This window comes from Rhinopithecus roxellana, chromosome 16 (genome assembly GCF_007565055.1).
Source record: "Rhinopithecus roxellana isolate Shanxi Qingling chromosome 16, ASM756505v1, whole genome shotgun sequence".
NCBI lineage: Eukaryota > Metazoa > Chordata > Mammalia > Primates > Cercopithecidae > Rhinopithecus > Rhinopithecus roxellana.
The window spans coordinates 15,861,955-15,880,829 of NC_044564.1; the positions used below are offsets into that span (position 1 = coordinate 15,861,955).

Below are 18,875 nucleotides of genomic sequence, written 5' to 3' on the forward strand. Positions count from 1 at the left end.
CTGCTACCCCAGGCTGGAATGCAGTGGTGCGATCTCAACTCACTGCAACCTCTGTCTCCCAGGTTCAAGCGATCCTCCTCCCTCAGCCTCCCAAGTAGCTGGGACTATGGGTGTGTACCACCATGATTAGCTTTTTTTTTTTTTTTTTTTTCTTTTTCGTATTTTTGGTAGAGATGGGGTTTCACTATATGACCCAGGCTGGTCTCGAACTCCTGAGCTCAAGCAATCTGCCTGCCTTGGCCTCCCAAGATGCTGAGATTACAGACATGAGCCAACACTCCTGGCCAGGGGTTGTTATTTACAAGTATTAGTAAGTTGTCCCTTTCCCAGTCCTTTGTGAGTGAGGACAGGCTCTTGTTGAGGCGTGTGTGTGTGTGTGTGTGTGTGTGTGTATGTGCACACATGCATGTGTCTGAGCCCACTGGTGGTTCCAGGTTGCTGGCTTCTCAAGTACACAGCCCAGGATATAAGGGACAAAAAGAAACACCCGGGCATTCAACACCACATTGCTCCTCAGGTCCCAAGATCGGGAGTCTATCCTCCTTCTTTTCTCTACTTTTCAGAGGCTCTTTCTGTTTGCTTCTAGATAAAGTCCAAGGTGCTCAGCTGTCCTTAGCAAGACAAATAGGGAGAAGTGCATCTACACCATCTTGTCTGGAACCACAAACCTATTCCACGCATGACCAAAACTCTCAACACACTAGGTGCAAAAGGGGAACTTCCTCAGCCTGAGAAAGGACGTCCACAAAATCTCACAGCTAACATCACACCCCATGGTGAAAGACCGACTGCTTTCCACCTAAACCAGGGAACCAGGGAACCAGGCAAGGATGGCTGCTCTCGCCGCTTCAACTGTGTACCAGAGGGTTCAACCAAGGCAATAAGGCAAAGCAAAAATCTTCAAGGTACACAGATTTGATAGAAAGAAGTCAAACTGTCCCTATTCATAGATGATATGATATTAGATTCAACTGTATCTCTACATATTATCAATTACAAATCCAAAAATCAAAGAAAACAATTCCACCCAAAATAGCATCAACAATAATAAAAAGACTTAAAATCAATTTAACAAAAATACAACAGCAGTACACTGAAAGCCACAAAACATCACTGAAAGGAACTAAAGATCAACATAAATGGTACTAGAACAATTAGCTCTCCATGTGCAAAAAAGGAAGTTAGACCCTTACCCCACACAAAAATTAACTCAAAATGGATCACAGACCTAAATGTGAGAACTAAAACTACAAAAATTCTATAAGAAAATGTGTGGGCATGGTGGCTCATGCCTGTAATCCCAGCACTTTAGGAGGCTGAGGCAGGTGGATTGCTTGAGGCCAGGAGTTTGATACCAGCCTGGGCAACATGATGAAACCTCGTCTCTACTAAAATTACAAAAATTAGCCAGGTGTGGTGGTGTGTGCCTGTAATCTCAGCTACTTGGGAGGTTGAGGCACAAGGAATGCTTAAACCTTGGGGGTGGAAGTTGCAGTGAGCTGAGATCTTGCCACTGCACTCCAGCCTGGGTACCAGAGTGAGACTCTGTCTCAAAAACATTAAAAAGAAAAAAAAAGAAAAGAAAAAAACGAAAGAAAGAAAGAAAGAAAGAGAAAAAGAGAGAGAGAGAAAGAGAGAAAGAGAAAGAAAGAAAGAAAGAAAGAAAGAAAGAAAGAAAGAAAGAAAGAAAGAAAGAAAGAAAGAAAGAAAGAGAGAAAGAGCGAGAGAAAGGAAGGAAGGAAGGAAAAAGGAAAGGAAAGGAAAGGAAAAAGATGGGAAAGGAAAGGAAAAGAAAAGAAAAAGATGACCTTAGGTTAGGCAAAGATTTTTAAAAGGTATAACACCAAATACTTGATTCAAAAAATATGAAATGGATGAATTTGGACTTCACCAAATTTTAACACTTTTGCTCTTCAAAGTCACCATTAAGCAAATGCAAAGACAAGCCACAGACTGGGAGAAATATTTGCAAATCATGTATCTGATAAAGGGCTATATCACATGGTATGTAAAGAACTGTAGAAAATCACTAGTAAGATAAACAACTCCATTTAAGAATGCGCACAAGCACTGGGTGCAGTGGCTCACTCCTGTAATCCCAGCACGTTCGGAGGCCAAGGCAGGTGGATCACCTGGGGTCAGAAGTTCAAGACCAGCCTGGCCAACATGGTGAAACCCCGTTTCTACTAAAAATACAAAAATTAGCCAGGCGTGGTGGCGGGCATCTATAATCCCAGATACTCAGGAGGCTGAGACAGGAGAATTGCTTGAACCCGGGAGGCGGAGGTTGCAGTGAGCAGAGATGGTGCCATTGCACTCTGGCCTGAGCAACAGAGCCAGACCCTGTCTCAAAAAATATTAGTAACAATAACTGTGGTAAAAAATACATTACATAAAATTTATCATTGAACCACTTGTAAGGTACAGTTCAGTAGTGTTGAGTATTTGACATTGTTGTACAACCTCCAGAACTTTTTCCTCTGGCTAAACGGAAACTCCGGACTCATTAAACACTAACCCCCCCTTCTCCCCTCCCCGCAGCCCCTGGCAAGCTCCATACTACTTTGGGTCTTTATGCTTTTGACCACTCTAGGCCCCTCATAGAAACAGAATCATATAGTGTTTCTTTTTTTGTGATTGGCTTTTTCCACTTCGCATAACGACCTCAAGGTTCATCTATGTTGTAGCCTGTGTCAGAATTTCATTCCTTTTGTTCCTTTTTTTTTTTTTTTTTTTTTGAGACTGAGTATTGCCTGTCACCCAGGCTGGAGTATGGTGGAACGATCTTGGCTCACTGCAACCTCTGCCTCCTGGGTTCAAGTGATTCTCCTGCCTCAGCTTCCTGAATAACTGAGAGTACAGGCGCGCCACCACGTCCAGCTAATTTTTGTATTTTTAGTAGAGACAGAGTTTCAGTATGTTGGAAAGGCTGTTCTCGAATTCCAGACTCCAGGTGATCCACCTGCCTCAGCCTCCCAAAGTGCTGGGATTACAGATGTGAGTCACCGAGCCCAGCCCTAGAATTTCCCTCCTTTTTAAAGTTAAATAATATTGCATTGAACGAATGGGTGAATTTTATGGTATGCAAATTATAACTCAATAAAGTTTCTTTCTTTCTTTTTTTTTTTTTAAAGAGGCAGAATCCAGGACAGTAATTATTGGGCAGGGGGCAGTGAACAAAGGTGGGCATGCTGGAGGATGGGAGCTGGCGTTGTCCTATTTCTTTGATCTGGCTGCTGGTTAACTGGGTGGGTTCACATTGTAAAAATTCACTGAGCTCTGCACTTCGGATCCTCGCTCTTCTCCACAGGTATTCATCTTCAACAAAACATTTTCTACAGAATCCCTATTGAGACAACTTCACAGTGTTATTCTGAGGCTCAAACAGCGCCTGGTAAACTACGAGCTGCTTGGCACCTGCGAGAGCCATTGCGGTGATCTGGACGGCTGGTCTGAGTTTTAAATGCCCAGCTCCCCCTGGGCCCACGTTGCCAGGTTTTCTTTAGCTCAGTCCTGAGTCTCACTCACCCTACATTTGGGAAACATTTGATAGGATTCAATGTGTGTTCCAAATAAGCATTAATGAAAGAATTCCAAGTCTTGGCCCTGCCTGTCTGCCCTCTAGGCGACTCACACCACCGCTGTCCCCAAGCACACTCCCCACGTCCCCACTCTGCTGAGGCCGAGACTCACTCTGCAGGACGAGGATCACCACTTTCTTCGCCATGCCCATCTCGTTCTCTGCCAGGCACTGGTACTGTCCCGCATCGTCCCTCTGCAAGTGGGCACAGGAGAGGGGACACGGTGCTCAGAGAAGAAGACGAGCAGCTCAGACAGTTGGGTAGGGGACTGAGGCCAGCCAGCCAGCAAGGGGCTTAGGCTGTGAACCAGCCAGCGACACCTGATCCCCCACGGAGCATCAGAAGGACCTCTGTGACCACTTGTCAGCAGACATGCAAAGAGAATCCAGCCCCTTTTCACACCCGAAAATGGGGGGCTGTGACTAAGGTCCTTGTTGCCCTAGGTGGAACAACTTGCGGGAAAAGCATGGTGTAGATCCACCTCTTCCAAACTGTGTAAGTTGAAATCTTACTGTCCCATGGCACATTATTTGAGACTCCTTGGAAAAAAGGGTTCCATGGTGAAGTAAGTTTGGGAGACACTGAGTTAGATGACATGTTATGGTACTTTGGAAATCAATAACTATAGGAAAACAAGAACATTAGACACCGCTGTTGTATAAACAGGATGGCAGGACCTTTCGGGGCATTTATTGTGCCAGTGTGCAAAGTGAGTCTTCCAGAAGGGAGACGGTTTGCAGTGTTTCCCTAACAGGTGGCCCACGGATATGTGATGGAACTCAGGTGGCACGCTGGCTCACATCACTTCTGAGTGGCAGCACCACCGTGAGATGGCGCTGGGGCAGTCTGAGGCCACCATCCACTCCCAGAAGATGGTATCTAGTGGGCCACACCCAAAGGACTCGGGGGGACTGCATGGCACAAAGTTAAGAGTGTAGGTTTGGAGGTCAGACCAATGTGGGACTGAGTCCCAACCCCACTGCTTACTGCCCTGAACCCATTACTTAGCACATTTTCATGCTTCTGGAGCCTCAGTTTCCCCTTCTGTAAAATAGGAATGATAACTGCTAGGATCTTATAAGCATTAAATGGAACAATGCTTGCTAAGTGCGAGGCCCCGTGCCTGGCCCACAGTTAGTACTTGGGCAACAGGAGTCATTATTACCACTGCTCTTACCGCTACTCTTATTACTAGTTCTATTATTATTACTGCCCAGAGAAAGGCTCCCAAATGGGTGAGATCAAGGCCCCTAAGATGAACTTGAGTCAGGACTGACTTGGGGATTTCTGCACAATCACCAGAACTTGAGGCACAAAATGGAAGTTAAGGGGCTGCCCCAGGGCCCAAGGCTTTGGAAACAGCACGAAGCCTGAGGCAGGAGACCTGGGGGTGGGGGCCCTGCCTCCTGCACTTATTGGTTGTGGGCCTCTCTGAACTTCAGTGCCTTCGTCTGTAAACAGGGAGCATGATTACCTGCCTACCCTGCCCCCTGAGATTGTTAATAACAACATTTTGGGAGCATTACCCACAGATCACTCTTAAATAATGCGTAGGAGACATCTCACTGACTTCTAATTACAATCCTATGAGGTAGAACGAATTTGCTCCATTGAATGGTTGGATGACCAAGGAACAGAAAAGCCCAGTGGCCGGAGGTCAATATTGGTGGTAGTGGGAGGATGTCTGGGGAATGGGCAGGGAGGTGGTTTGTAGACTGCAGAAGCAGGGGGGGCAACATGAAGAACCCTCTTGAGCAATCAGAAAAAGCATAGAGTTGTCCTTGGTGGTCCCACCCAAGGTGCCAGGCCCCGACTTGCCTCAGTCCTGCGGATGGTCAGTGAGCCATTCTGCAGCTGGTGCCGGAGGCGGCTGCCCCGCAGTAGAAGGCCATCTTTGATCCAGCGGATAGCCGGCACTGGGTCTCCACGCGCCACACAGTCTAGCTGAATGCTGCCTCCTACAGGTTCTACCAGGTAGGAGAAAGCCTCCCCTTGTAGGACAGGAGCCTCTGCATGGGGTGACATGGAGCAAGCTGTCAGAAAAGAGGCTCCCTACAGGCTCAACCTCCTATAAACCCCAAAGGTCTGCCCAACTCCTGCCTCTAGGGGCCTCCAGAGGCTCCTCCTAGCCCAGCATGGTTGTGTGTAGTCAGTGCATCAGGGACAGCAAACAGTGGCCATGTCATGGGTCAAGTCACAAAGACTGGCAGTGGTTTCCAGGAACTGTGCTGAGAAGCATTTGAAGCTGAATGAGAACAGTGCTGTGATTGATTAGTGATGCCTGAGACGGGCACAGGCAGGGACGCAGTGCTACGCGTGTCATACACTCTCTCTCACAGATGGATGACACTAGCAGCGGAGTACCTGCCAGGTACTTTGGAAATCAATAACTATAAAAAAACAAGAACCCTAGACACCTCTGTTGTACAAAGCAACACTATGAGATTCATGCTAATCTCAAAACACTCTTGGAGGCTCTGGACTGGCTTATATCCTTCCTGGTCTCCTGAGGTTGGATCTACCAAAAGCTGCAGTTCTCTTTTGGTGCCTGGGGCTGCTGATTCCCTCCATCCGGCCCCACCCTTCCCGAAGTTGTGCAAACTAAGTCATGGCATCACCGAGGGCTCCTGTGCTACTCTTGGTAGATGAGTAGGTCATAGAGGACAACCGGCTGGCTGGCAAGCTTCTGGCATTTTTCTGCCAGGATGCCCTGGCCCCCATGCTCTCCTACCCTGGCACCATCCAGCTGCAGGTAGTGCTATAGGGCAATTGGTCAGATTCCAATTCTACCTGCAGCCAGGGTCGTCTTGGGAGTGTCAAAAATACTGATGAATAGGCCTCACCCCAGAGAGGCTGGTTTACAGAGTTGGAGGTAGAACCTGGGCTTTAGAATTTCAAGTCCCCCCAGGGATTCTAACATGCAGTCGGGGTGGGGAGCCACTAGTTCAGAGGACAGGAGGCCAGGTTCTCAGGAAACCAATAGATTGGGTCCCAGTAGACTGGAGGTCTTGAGAGAGAAGCCACCTGAGGAATGCACCCTACCCTTCACATGGACGAAGCTGACCGCCTGTGTGCGGCCCACTCTGTTCTCCGCCCAGCAGACATAAGTCCCGCTGTCTTCTCTGGAGACAGAGGCCCGCTGCAGCGTGCTGCCTCCATCCTGCTCAGACACCCCTTCTGTGGTGGAGAAAGAGAAGCCCGAGGGGGACTCTGAGTCAGGTGCAGGGGACTCCTGCCCTAAACACTTCCCTGGTGCGTGGGTACCTGCAGGAACTTAATAAAAATGCAGAAACAGATGGGAGTCCTGGGTGAAGGCTAATCAAGTCAGACCCGTTCCTGGGAGGCACAGGCCACATTGGAGGCTGCAGTTAATGAACCCATCTTCTACCATTTTCCAGCACACACTGTGTGTTTGATAAACGGTCAAGGGCAGGTCTTTGGGGGCCTCTTAGCACAGGGCACTTACTGAAACACTGCTATGATTTCTAGAGAAAAGGATTCCTTTGATTCCTTTTTTTTTTTTTTTTTTTTTTTGAGACAGTTTCGCTCTTGTTGCCCAGGCTGGAGTGCAATGGCACGATCTCAGCTCACTGCAACCTCCACCTCCCAGGTTCAACCAATTCTCCTGCCTCAGCCTCCTGAGTAGCTGGCATTACAGGCATGCGCCACCATGCCCAGCTAATGTTGTATTTTTAGTAGAGATGGGGTTTCACCATGTTGGCCAGGCTGGTCTTGAACTCCTGACCTCAGGTGATCCACCCGCCTTGGCCCCCCAAAATGCTGGGATTACAGGCGTGAGCCACCGCACCCAGCCAAGAGAAGGATTCTAATAATGGACTTTTCCTTTGGGGTTGGCCATTGCCTCTAGGAGAGGAATATGGACAAGCATCACCATCAATTAGGCATCTACTCCGGGCCAGGCCTGTGCTGAGCACGGCCCCTCCACTGTCATTCTGTCCTCAGGACCCCTGGTTATGTCCATTTGACAGATGGAGAGCGGAGCTCAGAGAGGCCGAACTATTATACTTGCCCAAGGTCCCTCCCCAGGAAGTGGTGGGGCCCAGCAAAGCCTTCACCACAGGTGTGCACGGGTATTCCACACCTGGGGACTCAGAGTTAGGAATGTGTGATGTCATATCCTAATATAGGAAAGCATCATTTTGCAGTGGAGTGGATTGCTGAGGGTCCCACAATGGGAGCAGTAGCTCTGGGCTAGAACACAGGCCTCCCCCTCCTGGCCCTGAGGTGTCTAGGTTGAGTCTTCTCAGGCGGCCTCTTGCCAGCTCTGATATATGGCTTGTCACATATGGCCACAGCTTGTCACATATGGCCACAGCTGGGTTTGCCCTGTCCGCCTACATAGGGCCACATTGAAAGACCCAGAACCAACAGGGCTGGCTGACAACCTCTTCCTCTCCATTAGGTTGGGTCTCCCCACCTGCCCTCCCTTTTTGACCTCCCGGGGTCCTGGTTCTCTGTCCCACCCACGCCCAGCAGACCCAGACCTGTGACTGGCCGGTCGTTGACAGTCCAGCCAATGCGAGGGGTGGGGCTGCCCCGGGCTGCACAGCGAAGCCACAGCCTGTCCCCAAGGCGCAGGCTGCGGTCCCCAGGCAGGGTGGTGAACACAGGCAGTGCCAGGATGGTGAGGTGCACGCGGCGGCGGGCCTGGCCCACAGCATTCTCAGCGGTACAGGTATAGGTGCCTGCATCCCGGCCCTGTGGGCAAAGAAAGGGGTTGGCCAGAGAACTTCCCCCACCTTGGCATAAGTCAGGATGCCCCTAACCCTTGAAGGTTCTCATGAAGCATCCAGCCCAGAGAGGGGAAGTGACTTGCCCAAGGTCACACAGCTAGCAAACAGGTCAGCATCACCACCGCACCCTTGCCCTGCCCTGTAGCGTTCACACGCTCTGCTGCTTCATAACCCCAGCGCTGACTGCATGATCGCAACAGCTACTGTTTACCAAACACCTACGGTGTGCTGCCCTGTGCTCAGAACTTGACCTGCACTGCAGGCCTTGCTTTTGGTGCCCTGATAGAGGGCCCAGCAGGGGCTCCAAGAGGCGGAGTTTTGTGGTGCATTCAAGCAGGGCTGGTGCGCTCGCCACTGCTCCACCAGGCTCCCCAGGTAGCTGGGTCCAATGCCCCGACCCGTTTACGTGTGTCCACTGAACCCTTCTGGAGAAGGTCGCATCACAAAATTGCAGAATCTGATGAGTGCTGAGGGGAAGGGGGTCGGGGTCGGGAGTCCCACCCATACTCCCGGCTCAACACTCCCCAAAACCCAGAGGATGGTTAATGCCAATGCATGGTTGAGAACAACTGGGTAGACTTTGGGCAGTCCGAATTCCCTGAGCCCCAGTCTGAGTTCCCTCCCTTCCCCAGGAGCTGGCTGCTGAGGTCTAGTTCAAATTTGGGTTCTGCCTCTTGGCAATGGTGGACAACTAGGTACACTTCGAGCCTTAGTTCTGGCCGTCTGTACCCGGCATGGTAACACTGACTTCCCCAGGCTCCCAGGGTTAAAGGCTGCACTGTGCTCGGCGCAGAGCATGACAAACAGGGGTCTCAGCCATTATTCCCTGCTGTGCCCCTCGGGGCGTGCCTCACCTCCAAGTTCTTCACCAGCAACTCCCCAGAAGGCTGGATGGTGAACTTCCCCTCGGCACCTGACACAGGCTGGCCATCTTTGTCCCAGGTGATGTTGGGCTCAGGACTGCCCCTGGCCTTGCAAGGCAAGAATGCATGGGAGCCTTCGGTGGTAGACAGGTCTGGGAGGCCATTCTCGATCACTGGTGGGACTGTGGGCAGAGGGAGGCCCACTCGGAACTGGGGCTGGGGGAGGCGGCTGACCCCATCCCAGGGCCCCTGGCCTTTGGCCCAGCCCTTCAGCCCTCCCTGGCCATCAGCTGCCCCGTCCAACTCCCTAGTCATAGGCCATTGCCCATGCTCAGGATGATGTGGGGACTCCCTGAATTTGGTGTAGCTGTGACGGTGATTCCATTGCACCTGTGCACACATGTACACACACACGTGCACACACACATGCACACACACAGATGACTAAAGCCACAGGACAGAGGCCTTGGGCACAAACTCCTTGTACTAGGCCACCTCTGGGGACAAAAGCATGGTAGCCATCACAGAGCATCCCTGCAGAGGAGCTATGCTGGGCAGAGTGAGGGTCACTGGCTTGGTGTCTGGCCTGTCTGGTGACCAGCGATGCTCCAGATCTGAGGGGAGAGGAGCACGCTGGACAAGGAGGTGTGGAGAAAGCCTGGAGTAGGAGCCCCTCTGAGTTCACAGCCAGAGTCCGACTCTAGCCCTACACAGCTGCGGGCGGGAACAGCCACTGAGATACCACAAAGCAGGCCACTGGGGCCAAGACACGACCAGCCCATACTGAATATTCCCAGCAGACTTTGCAGATTTTTGGCCAGTGATGCCACCTTATCTTTGAAGCCAATGATTAATCAAACTAAGGGAAGGGCACATGCAATTGCGTGTGTGCCAGAGCAGGGCCAGAGAGGCTACAGCTACTGGAAACAGGAATGAATGAGGGATGCTGGACTCATGTTCCATAGGGCCAGAGAGAAGGCAGAGGGGATGGGAGTTTATGTCTGAATCCAGAACTCAGGTGCACAATGAGAGATGTTCCCCTTAATTTCTTCTAGAACTATAAGCAGTGTGCCCTGCCAGGTGGGGAAGGGAGAAGCCTGCAGGAGCCTCAAAGCCCCTCAGTTGCCAGGGCCCACCTCGGCCCCGTTCTCACACCCACCTTGCACCACCAGCCGTGTCTTCCCCATGGCGCTGCCTGCACTGTTCTTGGCGATGCAGAGATAGTTTCCAGCATCCTCTGGGCTGGCATGGGCAATCCGCAGCTGTCCGCCTGGTAGGACCTGGGTACTCACTCCTGAATGAGGAAGACGAAAATCGGGGGCCAGGGAGCTGGGGTGGAGGACCCCCGAGGTGGGTAGATTGGGCTATTCTGTCTCACAGGCAGCAAATGACTTGCTGGGGTCACAGAGTGACCAAGGGACAGAAGGAGCCAAGAAGCCTGACCCGGAGCCCAACCCAGTTGCCTGCTCCCGACCTCCCAACTCAGCCACCGAGTGCTCGGATGGCATCTCAGGCCATGGTGACAGGAGAAGGGTTGGGGAGGGGGAGGCCAGAGCAAGGGTGGGGGCGTGTCTGGGCAGGCCAGGGGCTTTCCAGGACCTCTCAGCAGGTCTGCGGGGTCTCCCAGGGCAGGAAACAGGAACCCCCCAGGCCCACACTCTTCTCTTCCCTTCCCAGGCTGGCTGCCAGGGGTCCTCACCCGCAGGGACGTTGAGCCCTTCCTTCTGCCAGGTGATGGTTGGCCGGGGGATGCCTGAGGCCTCGCAGGGCAGCAGCACCTCCTCCTCTGCCACTGCCTGAACCACGCTGGGCAGCGGCTTCACCACCGGGGAGGCTACAAAGGACAGGGGTGCAGAGGGCCCTGAGAATGTCCACAGCTCCTCCAACCTGGGGGCCTCAGAGCATCAGAGAGAGAGGCCTCTAAGGAAGACAGGGGTTCTAGAAACATCGGCCACAGCAACAAAGACACCATGGCTGATTCTTTTCCTCCCAAAGAATCCCATGAGAGACATGTCTGGGCCTCTGAGACCTCACCTCCATCCTGAGCCCCACCTGCCTCTGGCTCTCCACCTGCTCCCCTGGCCCTAGGAACTCTGGGGTCTGGACCATAGACTCTTACCTTGCACGGTGAGGAAGACGTGCTTGTGGGCGACGCCGGCAGAGTTGCGGGCTGAGCAGGTGTAGCGGCCCGCATGGATGGGGAGGGCCTGCCCGATCTCCAGGGCGCCTGCGGGTCGGAATCAGGGTGAGGGAGTCAGGACAGAGGTCCCCAGGGATGGAGGTGGCAGGGCTCCTACACAATCCCATTCTGTCTCTGGTCACTCAACCTGCCTCCTTTGCCCATTTAAAAACAGTCTTGGGGATGTGACTACACGGGAAACTGGCGTCTAGGTTTGCCTCTGTGCCCTGCTCAAAGCAGAGACACGGGTGAGTTCCTTCCACTCTCTGGACCTCAGTTTCCCCGTGTGCACAATGAATAATCAGACAAGATGGTCTCTAGACCCTTTTGGCTGTGAAGTTCCAGGATCTGCCACTCCCCTGCCTGTAATCCCCTGCTCACAATTCCATACCCTGCTATCCTCACCTTGCTCTGCTAAAAACTCACCTCCTCTAGGAAGTCTCCCAGGATTACTGCCTCCTCTCCTCCCTTTATCCTCCCAACCTTAGCCTTGGTTACTCAGTGAACACCATTTTAACCTTCCCAGACCGCAGGCTGCACCTGGGCAGTCAAGTGACGAGGGTTGTAAATTGTGCTCCGTGAAACCCTGGGGGCCTGCTGGGTGGGGGAAGGGAGCAAGGCCCACAGCACTCTGGCCCACCCGCAGCCTGCCCCAGCCCCAGCTGGAACCAGAACTGTGGTTTGTTTTACCTGTTGAACTTTGTTGTTACCACTTATACTTATTGGAAAGAAGTTTTTGTTTTGTATTTTGTTTTGAGATAGGGTCTCACTCTGTTGCCCAGGCTGCAGTACACTGGTGCAATCATAGCTCACTGCATCCTTGAACTCCTACGCTCAAGCAATCCTCCCACCTCAGCCTCCCAAGCAGCTAGGACCACAGGCACGCACCACCACACCCGGCTAATTTTTTAAAATGTGTTTGTAGAGATGGGGTCTTGCTGTGTTGCCCAGGCTGGTCTCAAACTCCTGGCTACAAACAGTCCTCCTGCCTGAGCCTCCCAAAGTGCTGGAATTACAGGCGCGAGTCCCTGTGCCCGGCCTGGAAGGAAGTTCTATTGCTTCAGAAGAGTTTGAAAATCACAGGTCTGGCCAGTGGTTCCTAGACTTTAGGATTTCGCTAACCAACTAACAAATAAATTTGGAGACTCTCCATAAAGCTTCCAACATTTGGCCGGGCGCGGTGGCTCAAGCCTGTAATCCCAGCACTTTGGGAGGCCGAGACGGGCGGATCACGAGGTCAGGAGATCGAGACCATCCTGGCGAACACAGTGAAACCCTGTCTCTACTAAAAAGAAAATACAAAAAAAAAAAATAATAATAATAATTAGCTGGGCGAGGTGGCGGGCGCCTGTAGTCCCAGCTACTCGGGAGGTTGAGGCAGGAGAACGGCGTGAACCCGGGAGCGGAGCTTGCAGTGAACTGAGATCCGGCCACTGCACTCCAGCCCGGGCGACAGAGCGAGACTCCGTCTCAAAAAAAAAAAAAAATACAAAAAACTAGCCAGGTGAGGTGGCAGGCGTCTGTAGTCCCAGCTACTCGGGAGGTTGAGGCAGGAGAACGGCGTGAACCCAGGAGCGGAGCTTGCAGTGAACTGAGATCCGGCCACTGCACTCCAGCCTGGGCGACAGAGCGAGACTCCGTCTCAAAAAAAAAAAAAAAAAAAAAAAAAAAAAAAAGCTTCCAATGTTTTATTTTGACAAGCAAAGACATTTAAAAAATCACCATGTCAAGCCAGGCGCAGTGGCTCACGCCTGTAATCCCAGCACTTTGGGAGGCCAATGCACGCAGAACACGAGGTCAGGAGATCAAGACCATCCTGGCTAACATGGTGAAACCCCATCTCTAATAAAAATATAAAAAATTAGCCGGGTGTGGTGGCGGGCACCTGTAGTCCAAGCTACTCGTGAGGCTGAGGCAGGAGAATGGTGTGAATCCGGGAGGCAGAGCTTGCAGTGAGCCGAGATCACGCCACTGCACTCCAGCCTGGGCAATAGAGCAAGACTCCATCTCAAAAAAAAAAAAAAAAATCATCATGTTAGGCCAGGCATGGTGGCTCACACCTGTAATTCCAGCACTTGGGGAGGCTGAGAAGGGCAGATCACCTGAGGTCAGGAGTTCAAGACCAGCCTGGCCAACATAGTGAAACCCCATCTCTGCAAAAATACAAAAATCAGCCAGGCATGATGGCAGGTTCCTGTAATCTCAGCTACCTGGGGAGCTGAGCCAGGAGAATCCCTTGAACCTGGGAGGTGGAGGCAGCAGTGAGCGGAGATAGCGCCATTGCACTCCAGACTGGGAGACAGAGCAAGACTCCATCTTAAAAAAAATCACCAAAGGCCGGGCGCGGTGGCTCAAGCCTGTAATCCCAGCACTTTGGGAGGCCGAGACGGGCGGATCACGAGGTCAGGAGTTTGAGACCATCCTGGCTAACACGGTGAAACCCCGTCTCTACTGAAAAATACAAAAAGCTAGCCGGGCGAGGTGGCGGGCGCCTGTAGTCTCAGCTACTCGGGAGGCTGAGGCAGGAGAATGGCGTAAACCCGGGAGGCGGAGCTTGCAGTGAGCTGAGATCCGGCCACTGCACTCCAGCCCGGGCTACAGAGCAAGACTCCGTCTCAAAAAAAAAAAAAAAAAAAAAAAAAAAAAAAAAAAAAAAAATCACCATGTACTATTATCTTAATATCATCAAGAAAAGGAAGTTTCAACACCAAAAGATAATTTCATAATAAAGGAGGATCTTTCTGATGGGATTAAACTAGGTTAACAAAAACTCCCAGGGAGCTGTTATTTTTCTTTTTCTTTTTTTTTTTCTTTTGAGACGGAGTCTCGCTCTGTCGCCCAGGCTGGAGTGCAGTGGCCTGATCTCAGCTCACTGCAAGCTCCGCCTCCCGGGTTCCCGCCATTCTCCTGCCTCAGCCTCCCGTGTAGCTGGGACTACAGGCGCCCGCCACTGCGCCCGGCTAATTTTTTTTATATTTTTAGTAGAGATGGGGTTTCACTGTGTTAGCCAGGATGGTCTCGATCTCCTGACCTCGTGATCCGCCCGTCTCGGCCTCCCAAAGTGCTGGGATTACAGGCTTGAGCCACCGCGCCCGGCCCTATTTTTCTTATTTTGCCATGAAATAGCACTTGTATGCCAGAGGGTCTTGGGGAACCACTGATGGGTCTCAACACTACAGAGCATGGAGGAGAATATGGAGCTCAGAAAGGGCGAGAGGGTCCTCCCAGGTCACACAGCCAGGAGAGGCAGAGCCAGGCCAGATTGTTCCATCCTGTTCCACCATGTGACCTTCTTTCACCCCCTCTGCCTGCTCTCCCAGCCTCCCCTCAGCTGCTTCTGTCTGTGGATTACCCTTACTTACCCGATGGTGACACACGATAGCCGCTCCCCCGAGCTCCTAGCTGGGCACCTGCCTTGCTCCAGGACACGGTTGGAGCTGGTACGCCCGTGCTGTGACATGTGAGGACCACGGGTGCCATCATGGTCACGGTGAAGTCTGTCTGGTCATCGGCAATGGTGGGAGGCACTGAAACCCAAGACAAGGCTTGAGGCCCTGCCAGCGTGCATGGGGAAGTCACAGCATGGGGCCGGGGGTAAAGCCAGTACACAAGGTGACGTTAGTGGAAAAGGGCCAAGGAGTGAGGTGGGGCAACAGAGGGAGAAGTCACATTTGTCCACTCAGCAAATCCTTCTGGGCATGGGGCTATAGTTTTTTCTTTAAAAAAAAAAAAAAAAAAAAAAGTGTGTTTTTTCAGAGATTCAGAGATGGGGTCTCAATATGTTGCCCGGGCTGGAATGCCGTGGCTAATCCCAAGTGTGATCCTACTGCTGATCAACCTGTCTTGACCTGCTCTGTTTCCAACCTGGGCAGGTTCACCTTTCCTTAGGCAACCTGGTGGTCCCCCGCTCCCGGGAGGTCACCATATTGATGCTGAACTTAGTGTGAACACCCAATCAGCATAGTGCACTACAGTCCAGGACTCCCTGGGCTCAAGCGATCCTCCCGCCTCAGCCTCCTGAGTAGCTGGGACTATAGGCACGTGCCACTGCACCCAGTGGGATACAGCTTTCTATAGAGACCCTGGCCTAGTAACTTCACAGGGGTTTACTCGTGGGTTTCCCACTTGAACTAGGGGAGGCCAGAGGAGACCTCCAGGGGCAGTGTCATTTAACCTGCAATCTGAAGGGAAAGCAGGTGTTTGCTGAGTAAGGGGAAGAGTGTTCCTGGAAAAGGGAACAGCGTGTACAAAGCCCTTGAGGCAAGGAACAAAAAACTGAGCAGCTCGATTAGACCCTGGAATGAGGCGGGTCTGGCGTGAACTGAATCTGGGGGCTTGGCAGGGCCAGACCACACAGGACATGGTGTGCCCGGCTGAATTCTTGCATTCTGTCCTGAGGGCAGCAGGCAGCTGTGGAGGGAGAGATTTTTTTTTTTTCTGAGACACAGTCTCGCTCTGGAGTTGCCCAGGCTGGAGTACAGTGGCCGGATCTCAGCTCACTGCAAGCTCCGCCTCCTGGGTTTACGCCATTCTTGTTTTTATATATATATATATATATATTTTTTTTTTTTTTTTTTTTTTTTTTTGAGACGGAGTCTTGCTCTGTCGCCTGGGCTGGAGTACAGTGGCCGGATCTCAGCTCACAGCAAGCTCCACCTCCCGGGTTTACACCATTCTCCTGCCTCAGCCTCCCGAGTAGCTGGGACTACAGGCACCCGCCACCTCGCCCAGCTAGTTTTTTTTTTTTTTTTTTTTTGTATTTTTTAGTAGAGACAGGGTTTCACCGTGTTAGCCAGGATGGTCTCGATCTCCTGACCTCGTGATCCGTCCGTCTCAGCCTCCCAAAGTGCTGGGATTACAGGCTTGAGCCACTGTGCCAGGCCCATTTTTATATTTTTTAGTAGAGACGGGGTTTCACCGTGTTAGCCAGGATGGTCTCGATCTCCTGACCTCGTGATCCACCCGTCTCGGCCTCCCAAAGTGCTGGGATTACAGGCTTGAGTCACCGCGCCCGGCCGGAGGGAGGGATTTTTAATGGGGGTGATGACAAGGTCAGATTTGAATTTAGAACACTGTAGATTTGGGAGGGGCCTCTCCTGTAAGTTCCTGTGTGCCAGGAATTGTGCTGGAGCTGGGGTTATGTCAGCAGTGACCCAGCAGGATCTGAGAGGCCTTCCTGGAGGAGGTGTCCAGTGCAGTGCAAGAAAAAGCCACACAATTCCCTGCAGGCAGGGAAAGCACCCAAGGGCGGAAAGGCACTGCCCCCACCCCAGGTGTCCCCCTCCACCTCCGCCGACTCACCATGGACGGTCACCTGGTAGAGCCTGCGGGCCTCGCCCACCTCATTGCTCACCACGCACTCAAACTGGGCTGAGTCCTGGGGGCCAGGGGCCGCAAGGAGCAGGGCGTTGGAGGGCAGGAGCCTGGGGCGGACAGACGGATGGCCAAGTGGCTGCTGGGCTGACAGACCAGCCGTGCCTTTCTGGTTGTGGGGGTCTCATGCCCATTTCCTGTACCTGACCTCCAGCCCTGACTCTAGAAACGTCTTCTAGAAGTTTCTACCCCAAAGGTCTAGCTGGCGGATTTGTGAGTGATCTTCATTTTCATCCCTGTTTCTCTGTAACCCTGCCCATTTGTTACAATAACCATCTACGATAACTTCTGTAAGAACCACAACTTTAAAGCAGCTCAGAGTCTTAGTTACTGATTTCATTTTCACTAAGTCTAGGTTTGTTACATTGGTTTTCCAATTTTTAAAAATTGACATTTTTTTTTTTTTTTTTGAGACAGAGTCTCGTTCTGTTGTCCAGGCTGGAGTGCACTGGCACAATCACAGCTCACTGCAGCCTCAACCTCTCAGGCTCAGGGGATCCTCTCATCTCAGCCTCAGACACCCACCACCATACTCTGCTAATTTTTAAAATTTTTTTGTAGAGATGGGGTCTCACTATGTTGCCCAGTCTGGTCTTGAACTCCTGGCCTCAAGTAATCCTCCCACCTCAGCCTCCCAAAGTGCTGGGATTACAGGTGTGAGCTACCACGCCCAGTTCATGTTTTGCTTTTAGACAAAGAGTGACTCTGGTGGATATAAATAAAGCCCAGATGTCTCTGCTTAGCTGTATGTCCCCAGTGCCCTCACCCCTATCTCAGTGTGAAGACTCTCTGATCCCCAAAGTTGAGACACAAGTTCTGGTCCTGACTCCGGTGAGACCTGAGCACACCCTGCCCCATCCCTGCCCCATGCCCCCGTGAGACAAGAGTGCCTCCCCACCCCGTGCGTCTCAGGAAGTCACCGCAAGGTCCAGCTCGTTACCGGTAGGCGCCCTGTTGCAGGCGGAAGTCCAGCTTCTGTCCGTCCTTCCACCAGACCACCAGGGGCTTAGGGGAGCCGCTGGCCTCGCAGGGCAGCAAGGCTGGGGTGTGGGCGGTCAGGGTCAGGTTGGAGGGGCTGGGGGCGATGGCTGGAGGCTCTGGGGAGAGCGCAGTGGTCAGGAGACAGGTGCAGGGGGCACAGGGGCTGGGGGCTCTCTGAGGCTGTGCCCAGGGGCAAAGCCACTGCCTACTGTCTTCCACCCATCCCTGAGACAGCACAGAGGGCAGGAGAAAGTCCCGAGACAGCACTTTCAACAGGCTCCCAAAACTGGGTGTTTTGGGCTTTCCACATCCCTGAGCCTGGCACCCCCTTGCTGCCTTTCCTTGACTGAGGCCTCCTGGCCTCCACTCCCTTAACCCCCCACCTGAGGCCAGGGCCCACCAGAGCAGCCTCACACAAGCTGATCCGTTGGAGGGGGAGGAGATTGGGACATCTGAGTCTAGTGATTTTGAATTTTATCCTTTCACATGTTTTACCTTTTTTTTTTTTTTTTTTTTTGGTTGACAGAGTCTCACTCTATTGCCCAGGCTGGAGTGCAGTGGCGTGATCATGGCTCACTACAGCCTGAAACTCCTGGGCTCAAGTGATCCTCCCACCTCAGCCTCCCAGGTAGGTGGGACTACAGGCATGTGCCATCATGCTTGGCTAATTTAAACATTTTTTTTTTTTTGTAGAGATGGGGTCTCACTATGTTGCCCAGGTTGGTCTCAAACTCCTGGGATCAAGTCATCCTCCTGCCACGGCCTCCCAGACTTGTTTTACCTTTTGTGCATGCTTTCTTCATTGAATCACTGTTCTGTTATGTAATATATGCACTAAAATACATCTGTGTCCTTTGAGTGTGCAATGATCACAACTTTTACTAATGGGCTTCATGGTCATTTGAAGACCATTGGCTCTTGGCTCCTGACAGCTGGGGTGACCCAGAAACTAAGCAGGACTGGACCCCGAAAAGGACTGGACACTGAAGGCCTTCCCCAGGCCACCTACCAAAGACCCGTAGGTCGCGGTCTTGGCGATCGGATCCAGCAGAGTTGGATACCAGGCAGAGGTAGTGGCCGGCGTCCTGGGCAAGGACTGGCTGGATTCTCAGGGAACCCTCAGGCAGAACTTCGAACCTGGAAT

The 18,875-nt window shown here is 52.1% G+C and overlaps 1 protein-coding gene across 1 annotated transcript in view; it reads right to left on the bottom strand.

The window, feature by feature from the left end:
* The window catches only part of LOC104660547 (hemicentin-2), a gene marked incomplete at its 5' end in the record, with an annotated part of 104,775 nt that overhangs the window by 24,668 nt on the left and 61,232 nt on the right, over positions 1–18,875 (bottom strand). Inside the window, 12 exon segments of the mRNA XM_030920133.1 lie at positions 3,694–3,775; positions 5,400–5,590; positions 6,624–6,758; positions 8,087–8,300; positions 9,190–9,380; positions 10,358–10,492; positions 10,898–11,032; positions 11,318–11,425; positions 14,740–14,904; positions 16,679–16,800; positions 17,691–17,847; positions 18,741–18,868. Coding sequence (XP_030775993.1) covers positions 3,694–3,775; positions 5,400–5,590; positions 6,624–6,758; positions 8,087–8,300; positions 9,190–9,380; positions 10,358–10,492; positions 10,898–11,032; positions 11,318–11,425; positions 14,740–14,904; positions 16,679–16,800; positions 17,691–17,847; positions 18,741–18,868 — 1,763 coding nt within the window.